Source organism: Sminthopsis crassicaudata, chromosome 3, assembly GCF_048593235.1.
Source record: "Sminthopsis crassicaudata isolate SCR6 chromosome 3, ASM4859323v1, whole genome shotgun sequence".
NCBI classification, from domain to species: Eukaryota; Metazoa; Chordata; class Mammalia; order Dasyuromorphia; family Dasyuridae; genus Sminthopsis; species Sminthopsis crassicaudata.
Window position 1 is genome coordinate 476,284,128 of NC_133619.1, and position 16,514 is coordinate 476,300,641.

The following is a 16,514-nucleotide window of genomic DNA, read 5'->3' on the forward strand; positions in this document are numbered from 1 at the left end:
AGTGGATAAAGCACCAGCCCTGGAGTTGGAGGAGAACCTGATTTCAATTCCGGCCTCAAGACATTTAACACTTACTAGTTGTGTGACTATGGCCAAGTCACTTAATTGTCTCACCAAAAAAGAAAAAAAAAAAGCAATCATTGGGAATTTTGTAGAGAACAGTTCCAGTTTTGTGCCTTGAAGCTTTCTGACAATCTAGTAAAGCCCATCCTTTCCCAGAATGTTTTTAACTGCATAAAATATGTAAAATTATAAAGAAAAATATTATCTATATAGCTTTCTGACTGCCTACAAAGGTCATGGATCCTAGGTTTAAAAACTCCTGGTTTTAGAAGAAGGTGAGCTTTAAGGAAGTAGAGGCATTTAATATAGACAGTTTTCTTAAGAAGTTTAATCACAAAAACGATATAACAATAACTGATTGAAAGTTTTTAGGGATGGAGAGATATAGGTGTCTTTGTTCAGAGAAGGGAACAAAATTTTGAAGCTAAGGGAAAATAGGGATGATAGTGGAAGATAGTATCCTAATTTCCAAATATATTTTTTCACCTCTCTTCATTTTTCCTACTTAAGGAAACATTTATTGTAACAAAAATTGAAAAAGAATATTTAGCAAAATCAATACATGAGCTATATAAGAGCATACACAAGATCCCACAACCTTATTGTTTTTATTACTGCAAATAAAGGAGGGTAATGAATTTCTAAACCTTTTTCTGGGTTCAGGCTTGCTTATTATAAGTATGCAGATTTAGTTTTTGGGTTTTTGTTCTTTTCATTTAAAATCATTGCATATATGATTTTTCATATTCTGTTATTTCACCATGCATCATTTAATATGTCTTTCCATGCTTTTCTGTGTTTTTAGGTTCATAAAATCTTATGGTACAATATTCCATTATATTCATGTGCCACAATTTGTTTATCCATTTCTTAATAATACCTACTTTATTTCCAGTTCTAACTTGTTGCAACAAATGTAATGAACTCCTCAGTTTCCCATTTTGAATCTTAGTGACCTTGTTTAGAACTACACTGTCCTCTTCTCTCTCTCTCTCTCTTTTTTTTTATCATTTCTGAGATCTTCTTTTACCAAAGTAGTCTTGAATTCACTCATCATTTGTTGCCTTCACTTTTATTCATATTTGCTAAAGAAAATCATGAAACCATGTTATGTTCATTACAAATTTAATGTTTTCTGGGTCCTCATTGTGGCAAGACAATGCTTTTATACTGTCCTAATTAATTCACTATTCCATTCACCACAGGGATGTAGGGAAATGTTTTTATTTATCCTTCCTCAAAACTTCATATGATTCTTGCTTACCTTGCCTTCTTAGCTAAGAACCTTGCTTCATATTTTACTGAAAAATTTGAGGTCATTTCCAAGTTTTCATTCCCTATATCTAATCTGTTGCCAAGTTTTGTTAATTCTATCTTTATCACATCTCTTGTATAATCCCTTTCTCTTCTTTGACCCCAGTATAGGCTCTCTTATAACTTCGTACCTGGAATACTTTTGCCTTCTGTGGGGTCTGCCTGATCTGTCTCTCCCTGCTCCAGTTTTTCCATCACTCAGCTGTTGAACTGATCTTTCTAAAGCTCAGATCTGATCATGTTTCCTACGTTCTTCTTGCCTTCATTTAACGAATTTGAGTGGCTCTGTAATTACCTCCAGGATCAAATACAGAATCTCTTGTTTGGCTTTTAAAAACAAATGTGGCCACTTTCTGCCTTTCCTGTTTTATAACTTAACTCCCTTCCAAATACTCTAGACCCATTGATCCTGGCCTCCTTGCAGTTCCATGCAGAAGACTTTTTATTTCTTGACTTATTTTATTTTCACTATCTGCTATGCCTGGAATTCTCTTCTTTCTCATTTCTGTCTCTTGGGCTTCTCTACTTTCAAGTCCCAGCTTAAAACTCATGTTTTCCAAGAATAAAAGCCTTTCATGATTTCCTCTTAGCTAATGCCTTTCCTTTGTTGAATGTTTTAATTTTCTCATGTGTGTGTGTTGTGTGTGTGTGTGTGTGTGTGTGTGTATGTGTTTATGTATGAATGTTATCTACATCTGTGATCAATGTTTCTTGATGTAATTTGATTGTTAATGGTTTGCAATTTTTCTTTTATAAAACTTTTGGTGATCTTTGACCACTTATCTATTGGAAAATCACCTTTTTTTGGCCTTTCATTTCACATATTCCTTTTTTTTTTTTTTTTTTGAAACAACTCGCCTTAAACAGTAAGTATATCAACTTTTACTTGTGGTATAGTAGAGATAACTTTTAAATCAAATATCTATATGTATTATGGTCTTTTTCTCACTTTTCCATAATTACTCTGACCATAAAGAAATCTAACCTTCATCTTATCTCTATACTTTCTTTCCAACTATTCTTGAATCTGGAAGTTATCTTGAAGAGTCAAGTCATCAAGGCTTCAAGAGCCCTTTCAGTTTTTTACAGTCATTAGAGGTTTTTCTTTGAGTCATAGGCAGTCTACTTATTTATAAAAGCTGTTTTAAAATAACAATTTTAAAAAAGTATTGTTTATTCAGTGGTTTGCCTTGACTTCCTTTTCTGTTCTTACATGGTTAAAACAGAACAAACCTCTATCTTGATAGAGATGTATTAGATTTTCTTTTCCTGAGGACAAGGACTATTTTTTCCCTTTTTTAAATCCCTTGTACTTTGAACAGTGTCTGAATATAGATGGCAAATTAATAAATGTCTATTGATTTGACTTGACTTCCAATCACTTATAGTTTAGGAAATTTCCATTTTCTTTCATATACCATCCTGTACTTTTTCATTGAACTACAAGATGATAGGAAAGCATTATGTACCATCTAGTATTCCTCAGAGGGGACATCTAATCCATGATATTCAGATTTGTCCTGTTTCCCTAAAATTGTTGAGATTAATTAATTTTACTATTTTTGGCCAACTCCTATAGCCTAATGTTATAAATTTGTTACTTTTTCAGTCTAACTGGAATGATTAAAGAAGCAATGTCCTCAGAATATCATTTATAACTTTTTTTTCTTCATTTAATATGTAGAAAGAAAAAAATGGATAGGGAGGACATTTGTAGTCAGTTATCTAGTTTTTGATTTGGGATTTATGTTCTTGTTTTGGCAGTCATTTGTCATAATTATGAGTATACTATTTGATAATTATGACTATGTCCTTTGAAAACTATCAGAAGGTAAAATTCCTTAGTTAGCTGTCATCGGCTATCTTAGCTTTCATAGTGGACATACAGAACGTATTTTATAACAGATAATTATAATTACAAATTTATAATTTTCTGAACTTTAAGGGATTAAGATAATTTTATGAATAAGTTTTTTTTTTTTTTCCTGCCAGTAAATCAGTAGTATTCATGTTTTTCATTACTTCCCAAATCAGGGTCACAATGCTACAATAAAATCCTGTAGTGACTTGACCAAAATATTTATTTCCTATAGTGCTTCTTAATATTTATTAGTAAATAGCATTCATGGAAAGAGAAAGAATTTTTAATTAAGTGCTATATAAGGAAAATTTAGATACCTACAAATAAAAAATTATATCAAACATATTTAAATCAATCATTGTCATTCTTGCTAGATTCACGCTTTCATTATACTCCCATTCAGTATTCATCTTTTCCAGGAAACAGTATGAAAAGAAAGACAGAGACAGAAAGACACAGAGAAGAGAGAGACAGACAGAGACAGAGATAGAGTGAGAGTGAATGTGTATACAAAGCATTGTTTTAGATTATCTGGAAGGGACAGAAGTTATATAAGATTGTTTGCTGTCTGGAAAGTTGTAGTCAAGATGAATAATCAAGTCATATACACAAATGCCTATGATACAAAGCATTGTGCTAGGTGTCATGAGATAATCAGGCAGTAAGTGCTAAAATAGTTTGATAAATTAGGGAATCTTTGTAGAGGAAGCATGATTTATGCTAAGCTTTGAAGAATGAGTTGCAATTCAGTGGGTAGAACTGATGTTAGAAAGAATATTCTAGACAGGAAAAATGCCCTCAGCATAGGTGTGGAAGTGTTAAAAGTACTTGGTAAGGTTGTGGGACTCCAAGTAGATGTTTGTTTGAAGAATAAGGGTGAGCTATGGAAAATAAGGTTGGAAAGATAGTTTAGGAGTCAGATTATGGAGATCCTTAAATTTCACATTAAAAAGTTTGAACTCTGTTTTCCATGAAGTGGAAAGCCATTAGATGGATGTTCTAAGAAGATTAATCTGTTGATAGTGTCAAGTATAGATCACATGGAGAAGATGTTGCAAGCTGGGGAGGGCAGTTAGGAATACTGAAGTAATAAGTACCTATATAAGGTAATGACAGAGGGAATGACTTGAAACAGCTCCTTGCCAACTGATTAGGTAGAGGGATTTTAGAAAAAAAGAGACAATTAAAATGCTTCAAGTATGAAAGACAGGGTCTCTGATATAAAACAATAGATAAAATTGGAAGAGTTATATATTGAAATGTTCATGTTTGTGGATATTTGTTAAATTCATAATTAAAAATAAAATTTTAATGCCAAAAGCAATTAAAAGGACTTTCAAAAGGGAGAGTTGTAGAACTATATATTGTGTATTTGTTTCATTGATTGCATGTGACCTTAATTATTTATGACTATACAATGAATTATTAATATTCAGAATCAGGAAATCTTGATCATTTGTCTTATTATTATATTTATTGTACTTATTATAATATATCTGACATTCATATACATTTTATAAGTTTGACAGAATGCCATACATTTGTAATTTTATTTAATCTTCAGATAACCTTGTGTCTCAGGCACTTCCCACCATTAAGGAAACTGACATTCAGAGAAGCTAAGCTGTTTGCCCAGAATCACACTGTTCAAATTAGAAATGGAGTTTGAACTCAATTATTTCCTGAATTCAAATCTTCAATTGAATTCAAATTCAAATCACACTGCCTCCATTGTAAAAAAAAAAAATCTTTATATGAAAACCAGTATTTCTAAGCCCTAGCAAATGGTCAAGAATTGGCATAGCAATTATTTGAGCAAAATTCCAGTATGGGGAGAAAATTTGAACAGTCTTAAATGAACTGAATTGGAATTTGACCTTGATAGGACTTTTAATCATAATCCAAACTACATTGAAAAACACTAGGTGGGAAACAAAAAAAGGCATATAAATTCCTTATTGGAAATCATTGAAATTTTACATGCCAAATCTGACAATAAACATATGTCTGAACCCAACATAAAGAAGTGTCTGACAGAAATAAGAATATTAACATCAAATTAAAGAATCAGCAAGCTATCATTTGAAAAGGCTGGAAAGACAAAAATTTTAAACAATTATATTCCCAGGTGTTTTGTTTCAGGAGATAGCGTTGCCTGTTCATTTTCAAAGGTAAGGCAGAATCAAAATGTTTGCAGTGGAGATCCTATTTAATAGTTTTCATTGCTAGTAGTATTTTGTGTAAGTTACTGATTTACTAGCATTATTATATTGTAATCAAATTAAAATTAATTTGTGTTTGAAATACAACTTAATATATGCTTTATGCTTTCTAAGTTCATGAAGAGCTTGTATTTTAATAGAAACTGTATGTAGTATGAACATTTTTGTGGACAGTAGGTTTTGTTTCTTCTAAAAGGAGTAGACATTTAATATATTAGTGAAAAGAGCATAATTCCGAAATATGTTGTTGAATGAATATTTTTATTAAATTAAATGACAAACATAAGTAGCAGTCAAGAATGAAAGGCTATTTTTGTTGTTCAGTCATATTTGACTCTTCATGGTCCTGCTTGAGGTTTTCTAGGCAAAGATAATGAAGTGGTTTGCCATTTTGTTCTCCAGCTTTTTATAGATGAAGAAATTGAGGCAAACAAGGCTAACTGATCAGTCACACAACTAGTAAGTGTCTGAGGTTGCATTTGAATTTAGAAAGGAGAGTCTTCATGAATCCAGGCCTGGAACACTCTCCATTGTGCCACTTAGTTACCCCAGAATGAAAGATACAGAGATGCAGTCTGCCACAGTCAGTAGAGATGGTCAGGCTCCTCACAACATGCATCCCTTGTCACTGTATCTTTCATTCTCTTTGGGATTGGGAAGAAATTTTATGATCTCTTCATTTCCCATTTCTACAAATGATGACAATCATTGTATCTATTATGCTGTGAAAATTGAATTTTAATCTTGCAGTGAAAACCTGAATAAAATTAATAAATTGTTGGCAATACTGTAATCAAACTTTGTGTGATAAAAAGTAATACTTCTTGTGGAACTTTAGGGTGTATTGATGGTCGGACCTCCCGGTACTGGTAAAACGATGCTCGCAAAAGCAGTTGCCACTGAATGTGGCACAACATTCTTCAATGTTTCCTCCTCTACTCTGACATCTAAATACAGGGGCGAATCTGAGAAGTTAGTTCGCCTGTTGTTTGAAATGGTAAGTAGAGAATGATACCTTCAGATTTGTCATTTATGTTGCAGAGAATGACAGCTAATTGTTAATTTCCTTCTCAAATTTCCTTCCTTTGTGTTCCCTTTAAAACATATCAAATGAAGTAATATTTTAATAATTCTTAAAACCCTAGAATGATTGTATTTAAGGTAGAGAGAAATACTTTGTGCCTTTAACTTCTGTTTTAAAAGAAAGCTTTGATGGTACCAAACAAAAAACCCAACCATGACTTTTTATATATGTAACCTTTTAAAAAAAATGCTCTCATGTTCTCTGTCCCTTTTGATGCCCTTAGCAATACTGTGAAAGAGCCAGGATATTTTCTTAATTTTATAGCTGAAGAAACTGGGATTCAGACAATTCAGGTTCATGCCTAGGGAGTAAATAGTAAAAGGGGAGTTTGGAGACAGTTCTTCTGACCTCTAGACTAGTGCTCTTTTCCCTGCTCTCTTATCCAGTGTGGGGTTAGAGAAGAGCCCTTGTTGTTTGTCCAGGAGATGGAGGACTGCAGAGTTTTGTTTTTCCTGCTTTTAGGGATGCTGTTGTTGGAGAAGCAGCATGGCTTAGTGGACTTTATGATTCTGAGGTCCCTTTCACCTCTAAATTTGTGATTTTTTTTTCATGATCACAATAATAATTTTTGGAAATTCATAAAATCAAATTTTATAACATTCATCCTTTTTATCTAACAAAAGATTTGAAAAACATCTTTTAATGATAAATTACATTTTATTTTAAAGGCTTACAACATAACTTTAGTTTCAGAATTCATTGTTTCCCAGTGTTAATAACTATGCAGTATGATGTTAAAAACAAGGACTATGAAAGTGCTGGTTCCGAACCTTTTCCCCCTTCCTCCAATTTTTAACTTTTCTAAAATATTTTATCTGTTTTTTTCTACAACAATTTTTAAAATATTTTTTTAAAGGCTAGATTTTATGCACCTACAACAATTTTCATTGATGAGATTGATTCCATCTGTAGCCGCAGAGGCACTTCTGATGAACACGAAGCAAGTCGAAGAGTCAAATCTGAATTACTCATTCAGATGGATGGTAATGAATATTTAAGTACTTTCTTAAGTCTAAGATGCTTTCTTTTTAGATTTAATGTTGAAGTAACTTTTATTTTTATTCTTTTGTTGAAATACTGTCCAAAGAACATTATTAAATAACTATCTAAGGTAGTACTGTTTACATATCCTTTGTGTCTTTTACACTGTTGGGCACTATAGAGTATATAGAAGTTTAGGACTTAGTCCTTGTCCACAAAAAAGCTTACTATTTCCTCGTTCAGATGTTAAAATAGAGACCCAGGTTATATTTTTCTTTAAAATCAATACAGCTGTTTTGTTTTGCCCTGGTACATTACATGCAGGTAGCAGATGGTACAGTGGTAGAGCTCTCAAACCACATTGGCAATTTTGTTAATTAAAAAAAAAAATCACCAGCTATAAATTGATTTAGTCTTTTATTGAGCAGGTGAATTGGAGAATGGTGAATTTAAGAACCTTATTGTGCTATTTGAGTATTTGTGGTTTTTCAGGGAAGTAGAAGCTTAATAACGCATAGTTATTTTGAGTTTTGATTGTATAATTTCTGGGCAGCATTGCTTATGCTAAAGATATTTTGTTTAAAAAAACTCATTCAGGAAAATCAAACACCATAAGCTTGCACTTATTTTAACCTTGCCAATGAATGACATAATGTTTCCATTAATGAATAACCACTAGGTCCATTTTTTAATATTTTAAGGTTTTAGGAGTATTAAGAAATTAAAAAAGGTTCCTCTCCAAAGGAAAAAAAAGAAAGAAAGAAAGAAAAATAAAAACAGAATATCTCCCTTATCTATCACTCTCAACTCCTCACTTCTTTCTTTTCTATCAACATTTATTGTGGAAAAAATATAAATGCTACTTTACTTTTCCTTCCAATGTGAGAGTGTTTGCAGCTCTTTTTGTGGTGGCAAATAATTGGAAAATGAATAAGTGCCCATTGATTGGGAATGGATGAATAAGTTATGGTACATGAAAGTAATGAAATATTGTTGTTCTATAAAAATGATTAACAAGCTAATTTTAGAAAGGCTTGGAAAGATTTACATGAACTAATGCTGAGCAAAATAAGCAGAACCAGGAATATGTTGTATATACACAGTAAGAAGTAGCAAAATCTTGTTTTGATCAGCTATGAAAGACCTAGTTCTTCTTAGGGGTTCAGTGATCCAAGGCAATCACAATAAACATTGGATAGAAAATGTCATTTGCATTCAGAGAGAATTATAGAGACTGAATATAAATTAACATATACTATGTTCACTTTTCTCCTTTTTCTTCTGTTTTTTTTTCTTGTGATTTTTCCCTTTTGTTCTATTTTTTTTCTCCCAATATGATGCATAAGGAAATATGTTTAAAAAGATTAAAAAATAAATTAAAAAATATGAGTCTTATGATAAGTTGTATTTTTTTTAGTTATCAGTAGCTTATATAAGCAATAGTCCTCCCTCTACATGTGAGAGAATCCTATTTTAGTGTATTTTACAGTACAAATGTTTATATTTTTTGTTAGGTTACTAAAATTTAAAATTTTTTTCTCTTGGGGGAAAAAAAATCCAACAGGGGTTGGAGGAGCTCTAGAAAATGATGATCCTTCTAAAATGGTTATGGTGTTGGCTGCCACTAATTTTCCATGGGACATTGATGAAGCTTTGCGAAGGAGATTAGAGAAAAGAATTTATATACCTTTACCAACAGGTATGATTCCTATCTTTTGCTATGCTTTTGAGTTTTCTATGTTATTTCTTGAAACTTTGTTATTATAACATTTCTTTAATTATTTTCATTTCCAATGTTAGTCTTTTTGAAAAAAAATCTATATAACTTTACTGTGTTAATGTGTTGTAGATAGAATCTACCATGCTGAATATTTGTAAGCGAATTCTTACATTTTTGGACAATTATGATATTAATTTACATGGGAAGGAATTTCACATCTAATATTTAGTCTTGGAAGATTTTCTTTGAACTTTGAGTCTCAAATGAGACATCTGAGCCTCAGAAAATCATATGAAATAGGTACTATTATTATATCCATTTTACAAATGAGGAAATTGAGGCTAGAAGTAAGTAAGTGACTTATACAGGGTCACTCAGTAGGAAGTGTCTGAGTCTAGATTTACTATATAATGATCAGAATTAAACTGCATGCTACACTGCTTAATTATGTATATCACAGAAAGAGTTTCTCACTTGCTGGCTATATTTCAGACCATTTGCAACAAAATTTGATTGGTTTACTTTTGTTTTAAATATTTAGAAGAAGTTTTTTGTGTTTTTTTTGGGGGTTTTCTTTGTTTTTATTTTCCTTTTTTTTGTTTCTAAATTTATTTTTTATTTTTATAATTATAACTTTTTTTTTGATAGTAAATATGCATAGGTAATTTTTTTTTTTAACAACATTATCCCTTGTACTCCTTTCTGTTACGAATTTTTCCCCTCCTTCCCTCCACCCTGCATGGCAGGCATTCCCATACATATTAAATATCTTATAGTATATCCTAGGTATAATATATATGTGCAGAACTGAATTTTGATGTTGTTGTTGCAAAGGAAGAATTGTATTCGGAGAAGAAGTTTATTTTTGGTAAAGACAGCAAGGTGACACAGCAGTAGAACATTAAACCCCATGGCTGGAAAGTCTGAAGTCAAATCTAGCCTCAAACTTTTCATGAACTTGGGTGACTGTGGCCAGGCTATTTAGTCTCTGCCTCAATGTTCTCACTTGTCAAATGGGGATAATAATAGTATCTATCTCCCAGGATTGTTGAAGATAAAGTGAAATATTTCTAAAGTGCTTTACAAACCTTAAATTACTATAAAACTACATCTATTATATTGTTGCTATTATTGTGATTTTAAAATTACCATGATTCCTGGTAGAAAAGTTAGGAGATCTCTTCTTTGTATTTCTAGCATGTACAACATGGCACATAGTAGGTGCTTCATATATGCTTGTTAACTGATTGACATTTGGTTGACCCATAGGTATGCATGTATTCAGTTAGGTAGAGTACTTGAAGTTCATTTCAGCTGATCCCAAAAATTTGAAGCAATATAGCTAAGAGCTAACCAAACTTGAGAATTTCATTCAAAAAAGTTTGAAAATTTTGAAAAAAAATTGAAAAATGAAAAAAAAATTTCCTAAAACACTTTCTTGAAATATGGTCTAGAGATTCATGCAAATCAGAGAGAAGATTGTCCAGTCCATCTTTTATGTAACAACCTTTAAAATAAACTAAATTCAGCTATTATGTTCCCCTTTCTCTGCTCTTCTGAGTCTTCTCTAGCCTAAATGTATCTAGGCCCTCCACCCTCTCTCATGAGGAATAAACTTGAAGCCCTTCCCCTTATCTGGACACTCTCTACCTAATAAATATCTTCCTAAAATGTTAATGAATATTCTGAAAAGGAAGCAGTGATCACCAAGAACCAAATTAGTTTCATTAAGAATAGGTCATGCTAGAATAGTATTTCCTTTTTTGACCAGTTTAATAACTTAGTAGATCAGGGAAATGTTCTAGTTTACCCAAATTTTATGAATTTGCTTGATTAAGTATGAAATGTTATTCTGAAAAAGATGGTTAGTTGCGTTCAGAACTGTTTGAATGCCAGATCTAAGTCTCTTATGTTTGCTATCATTTTGTAAGGCAGTGTTTCTGAGACATATGCTTGCCCATGTGCTGACTGATAGTTTTATCTTTGACATAGATAAAGGCATAGGGAACATGTTAATCAAATTTGCATATTAAAAAGTTGGGAAGTGATTGCTAACACCTTGGTATACAGAGAATGTATTTAGAAAGAACTGGTGATTCTGGGACATTGGATTGAATCAAAATAGATGAAACTGAATGAGAAAAATATAAAAGTTTTTCACTTGGATTTAAAAAAAAGTAACACACCATATCCAGTATTTAAATACAAAATATGGGGGAAGCATGATTAGGCAGTTTATCTTAAAAGGTTCTGGATGTCTTAATTGGACTGCAAGTTCACTATGAATCAGTATATCACTATGAATCAGTGATGTTATAGCTAAGAAAGAGATGCAGTCCTAGGCTGCATAAAGAGTGTTTAGGATTATAAAGATAATTGTATTGTGGTCAGACCGTTTCTAGTAGAGAATTCTTGGTTGAGCATCACATTAGGAAAAACACTGGTAGCGTCTAGAAGACAGTAACCAGGGTGATGAAGGACCTTGAGCACATACACTGTGAAGATATATTAGGGATGTGTTGTTGAAAAGAAGAGCAGGCTCAGGAGGTAGAAGATAGATAGCTGTCTTCAAGTGACAAAGGATTTCATGGATAAGAGGAATTAGTCATCCCTGCTTCTTGGAGGGAAGAATTACTTATAGTGGGTAGAAAGTACAGAGGCAATTTTAGGATTGATGCCAGGAAATACTTCTTAAAGCTTTACACATGTGCAGTGTGCTCCTTCAGTGGAGGCTTAAATCAAAGAAAACACTTGTCAGGCATTTTTAAAAGGACTATTGTTTTGGATCTAATTAGACTTGGTCTCTGATATCCTTTCCAATCCTGAGATTTTATGATTTTGTACCATAAAGAGCTAAAAGACAAAGTAGTACATAGAAGATAAGTTGTTAGGAAAAGATGGAGAGAAGAGACTAGGAGATGATTTTATGAGAAAGGGAACCATAACAAAAGGAGACTCAATGAAGGGAACAGTATTATTTGCTAAAAGTAAGAACTAGAAATATGGAAAGGGGAAGAATCTGGAAGGAACCAGAAAAACAGAGAACCACGTGAAGAATGCCATTTTACCCAGAAAAATTAATGAAAATTCCCAGAAGAAAAGAAAAAATATGAACATGTTAGAAAGGTCAGCAGAAGTCAAAATATTAAGCACAGTAGTAAAATGAACTTTTAATTTTCAGTAAGTTAAGACTATTTGCTTGTTAAACCTCTTAGTTTCTACAGATACTAACTTCTTTGCCTTTATTACCTCACAGTGGGTCTTGATTACAAGAGTTTTACCTCTTTGCCTAGTCCAAATACAGATCCTCCTAAAATACTGAGACACTCTCCTGTGTGAAGATTTGTGCTTGCTTTGTTTTTTATTACATCAGATCCAAATTTGGATTTTTGCATTGCATTCAAGATTCTACATGATCTCACTATACACACACACACACACACACACACACACACACACACACACACACACACACACTCTGTATCTATAGTCTCACTTTCTGTCTATGCCTGCCTTTCCCATAACTCCTCAACCTCTATCTCATCTACACACTAGGTGCATTTCTGGCTCCATATCTTTCATTCTGCTATTGCTTGGAATATCCTTTCTTCCCCTCTACCTATTTAAATCAAAACTTAGCTTAAATCTTATCTTCTCCCCGAAAACAAGTTTCTTTAGTGTTACTGTAATGTCATTTGCATTCCTGTTGCAATAATGATGGTATGTTTAGCATTGCTTCTACTCCATTCTCATATGTCAATGTTGTTTTCCTAACTGTAAGTTTCTGGAGAACAGCAACCCTTGAAGTTACCTGCACCTTTCCTTATTGTGTCAAACAGATCTTAATATAGTAGCAGAGATTTTGTTTTTATTGTCAATTCATTGCTTCTGTATGAATACCAATAATCAATAAGCATATCTGCAAATTAATATTTTGTATCTTTGTAATTAAAATAGCTAAAAAAAATCACCTTATATATTTAGAGCCTTTATATATGAACAAAAAAACCCACCATGAACAAACATGTGAGTTCATTAAATACACTTAATCCATTTGTATAAAGGTGACAGATTCTCTATTTGCAATCTCCCAACAATCATTGATAAAACCATGAGTTTTAATTAAGGGCCTTAGAATCCTAGTGATATATACTTGAGCCTTTCAATGAATTAATTTGGAAAGGAAATATCAAGGGACATAAAAAATATAGTCTACTTTCCTTGAAGTCTCTCTCTAGTTTAGTGGATGCAACTTAAGAAAATACCATTGTTATATTCAACTAGATATGTAATTTTATTATCATCCAGTTATTTACCTCTCAGCTTATAGGCCTAACACAAAATGCAAAGTGCTTTGAATTTCCTGGATATGGCTGCTTACTGAGAGAGCACTTCTGGAACCAATATAGCATTTACAAAAGTAGTTATTAATCCTCAGGTTTTTCAATTTGGACCCTTCTCGCATTCTTCCTTGTACCATAATGGCAAGTGTGTGTCTTATCACCTCCCTCATTATGTAGTGAATTCCTTGAAGACAAAGTTTGTTCTTTGTTTCTTCTTTATGTCCTTTGCAGATGGCACAGTACTGAATATGTTAGGTACTTCATATGTTTGTGGAATTAATTTTAAAGTAGGTGATATGGTAAGAGGAAAACTTTTTAAGAATTTTAAAATTATGTTTTTCAAGATCACATTTTATTTTGGGAAAAATAGTTTTACGTTTGGATCTTAGTTATCATGAGAAAGAAGACTACAAATCTTTTTCTATTTGTAAAATTTGTGGAGGCCTCTGCTGCTGTGTCCCATGACCATGATAAAGCCATAAGGAGAGTAACTTACTGTAACAGAAGTTTGTTGCACAGAGACCCAGACCTCTAAATCTTCTTTCCTAGGAAACTTAATTTTAATCCACCTAATTTTTCTAAAGAAAAAAAAAAAGAAATATTGATTAAATATGAAAAAGCACTTAGTAAACACTTAGTATGTGTGGTCAGCACTGGGAATGCCAACAGAAAAATAGAGGCAGGCCCTGCCCTTATGGAGCACCCATTTTATTGGGGGAGCCAATAGAAATTTTCAATTCACATGCCAAAACCCTGGATCCTTTGATTGTAGCCTGAAAGCAGATGACAATGCATCCTTTAAAGTGTCTTTTCCACTGAGAAAGCAGTGTGTCAGAGCCAAGGATTTTGGTGTTTTCTAGTCTACAGTAGTTGTAATTGCAGTGCCTGAAGAAGCAGTGGCCAGGCCACAAATATATATGAAGCTGAGTTGTGAGAAACTGTGAGAACTGTCAGTTTTCTGATATGTCCTATTAGTCTTCTGTGAAGCCCTGCACTAGAAATTCACTGTGGCATGAAGCTAACTTTTGCTCCTTAGAGGCTTAGTTTCAGTGCCACCCTCTGCAGCAAGCCTTTACTCAGGCACCAGAATCTTCCCTCTCAGGTTATTTTTTCTCTCTACTCTATACCTGTTTGTTTAGGTATTATTTTTCCTCAATAGGCTGTGAGCTGTTTGAGAAGAGACACTTTTTTCTCTTCTTTGTATGTCCAGGGCTTAGCAGAGTTAATTGTCCAATAGTGAACGTTTAACCCCACTAATTGTGATCATTTTGGTGATATGTACATTGGAGTAAATAGTACAAAAGAGGATACTTAGATTTCCAAGTCTTTTGGGAACAAAGAAATAGAATGCTTTCCATCCTATTAAATTGAAAGTGTTTGATTCTAAGTTCTGTTGATGAACTATATATGTCTCATCTAGAGGCCAGACTAAACTCAGAAGCTTGTCATCAAAAAATTAGCTGTCAAATGATTTTTTTTGGCTATGACAATTCATGCAGCAATCTGTCAACAGCACAGAGGTCATGATTTTCATCACAGAGGGAGACTTTACATGGATGAAATAATGGATCAGAAAGAGTATTTTAAGAGAAAGAAGAGGTCCTAAGATAGAACTTTGGGAGACATTCACATTTAGGGAGTGGGATATTCTGCAAAGAAGACTGAGAAGGAATAGTAGACAGGTAATAGGAGAACCAGGGGAAAACAGGGTCATGAAAGCCAAGAGAAGAAATAATGGTTGGTATTACAGATCTATTAAGAAGAATGAAGACTGAATAAAAGATTTCATGTTATGTAATTTTGCAAAATTGTTTTTTAGCAAAATTTAATTATTTTCATTGCTTTCCAGAGTAGCATTTATGTTTACTAATATTTACATTTTTATAAAATAGTTTGAAAATTCTTTCAGAAAAGTTTCTTTTAAGCTTGTGCTTTCTCACATTGAGACCATTCACCATGGACTCCCTCTTTTCTTCTCTTCATCATTTTCAATCACTCAGACACTTTTGGCTACTATCTCCTCCTTTTCCTGTTTCACACCTTTGTAGACAGGTTATACTTTCTACCTGTCCAGGTGATCCCATTTCTCCCCAGATTGCTTTATTGTCAGTCTTCCCCTCTGTGCTGCCCAGAAACCTGGCCATGTGTCCCCTCAGAAAACTCACTGCGCTTCCATCCTCTTGGGTGTCTTGTGCCCTCTCTGGTGAAACACCTCTTCAGGGCTCCTCTCACTCTCTCCTGCACCCTTCCAATCTGGCTTCCTCTCTATCATCCCAACAAAGCTTCTGTCTCCAGTGACCAGCATCTCTTGGTTGTCCCATCTAATGGCATTTCCTCAGTTTTCCCCTTGAGTCTCTGTAGCCTCTGACCCTGTTGCACCCATTCTCCCCCTTGCTGCTCTCTTTTCTCTAGGCTTTGGGGATGCCTCCCTTTCTTGGATCTCCTTCCCCATTTCCTGGTTTTCTTCCCTTTCCATCTCCTTGTCTTCTCTTTTTTGTCTCCCCTTCTGGGTCCTAGGTGTCCCTTAGATTCTGTCCTAAGCCCTCTTCTTCCTCTGTGCTGCTTCGCTCAGTGCCCTCACCTACTCTCATGTGCTCTAATTACTGTCTCTGTACTAATGATTTTCCTGTCCCAGTCTTTCTGCTGACTTGCAATTATATATCTCCAGCTGTTCTTCATACTCCTCGAACAGGGTGTCCAGGAGACATCTCTAAGTCAGTATTCCTTAAACACTCTCTGGCTCCTAACTTCCCCGCTATTATTGAAGGCCTCCTTAAACCCACCCCATTCAGTTGGCACCAAGATCTGTTGATTTTACCTCTGTCCCATCTCTTACCCCCTTCTCTCCTCTGAGGCCACTGTCCCCCCCAATGCCATCCTATGCCCCTATTACCACAACCAGCGGCTGGGCCTGGTCACCTCCAAC

The 16,514-nt window shown here is 33.7% G+C and overlaps 1 protein-coding gene across 1 annotated transcript in view; it reads left to right on the forward strand.

Annotated features, from left to right (window-relative positions):
- Positions 1 to 16,514, forward strand: part of KATNAL1 (katanin catalytic subunit A1 like 1) — an 80,286-nt gene that overhangs the window by 59,482 nt on the left and 4,290 nt on the right. The window contains exons 7-9 of the mRNA XM_074303555.1: positions 6,299 to 6,457; positions 7,401 to 7,527; positions 9,090 to 9,224. Of these exons, the coding sequence (XP_074159656.1) occupies positions 6,299 to 6,457; positions 7,401 to 7,527; positions 9,090 to 9,224 (421 nt within the window). The remainder of the gene's footprint in view (positions 1 to 6,298; positions 6,458 to 7,400; positions 7,528 to 9,089; positions 9,225 to 16,514) is intronic.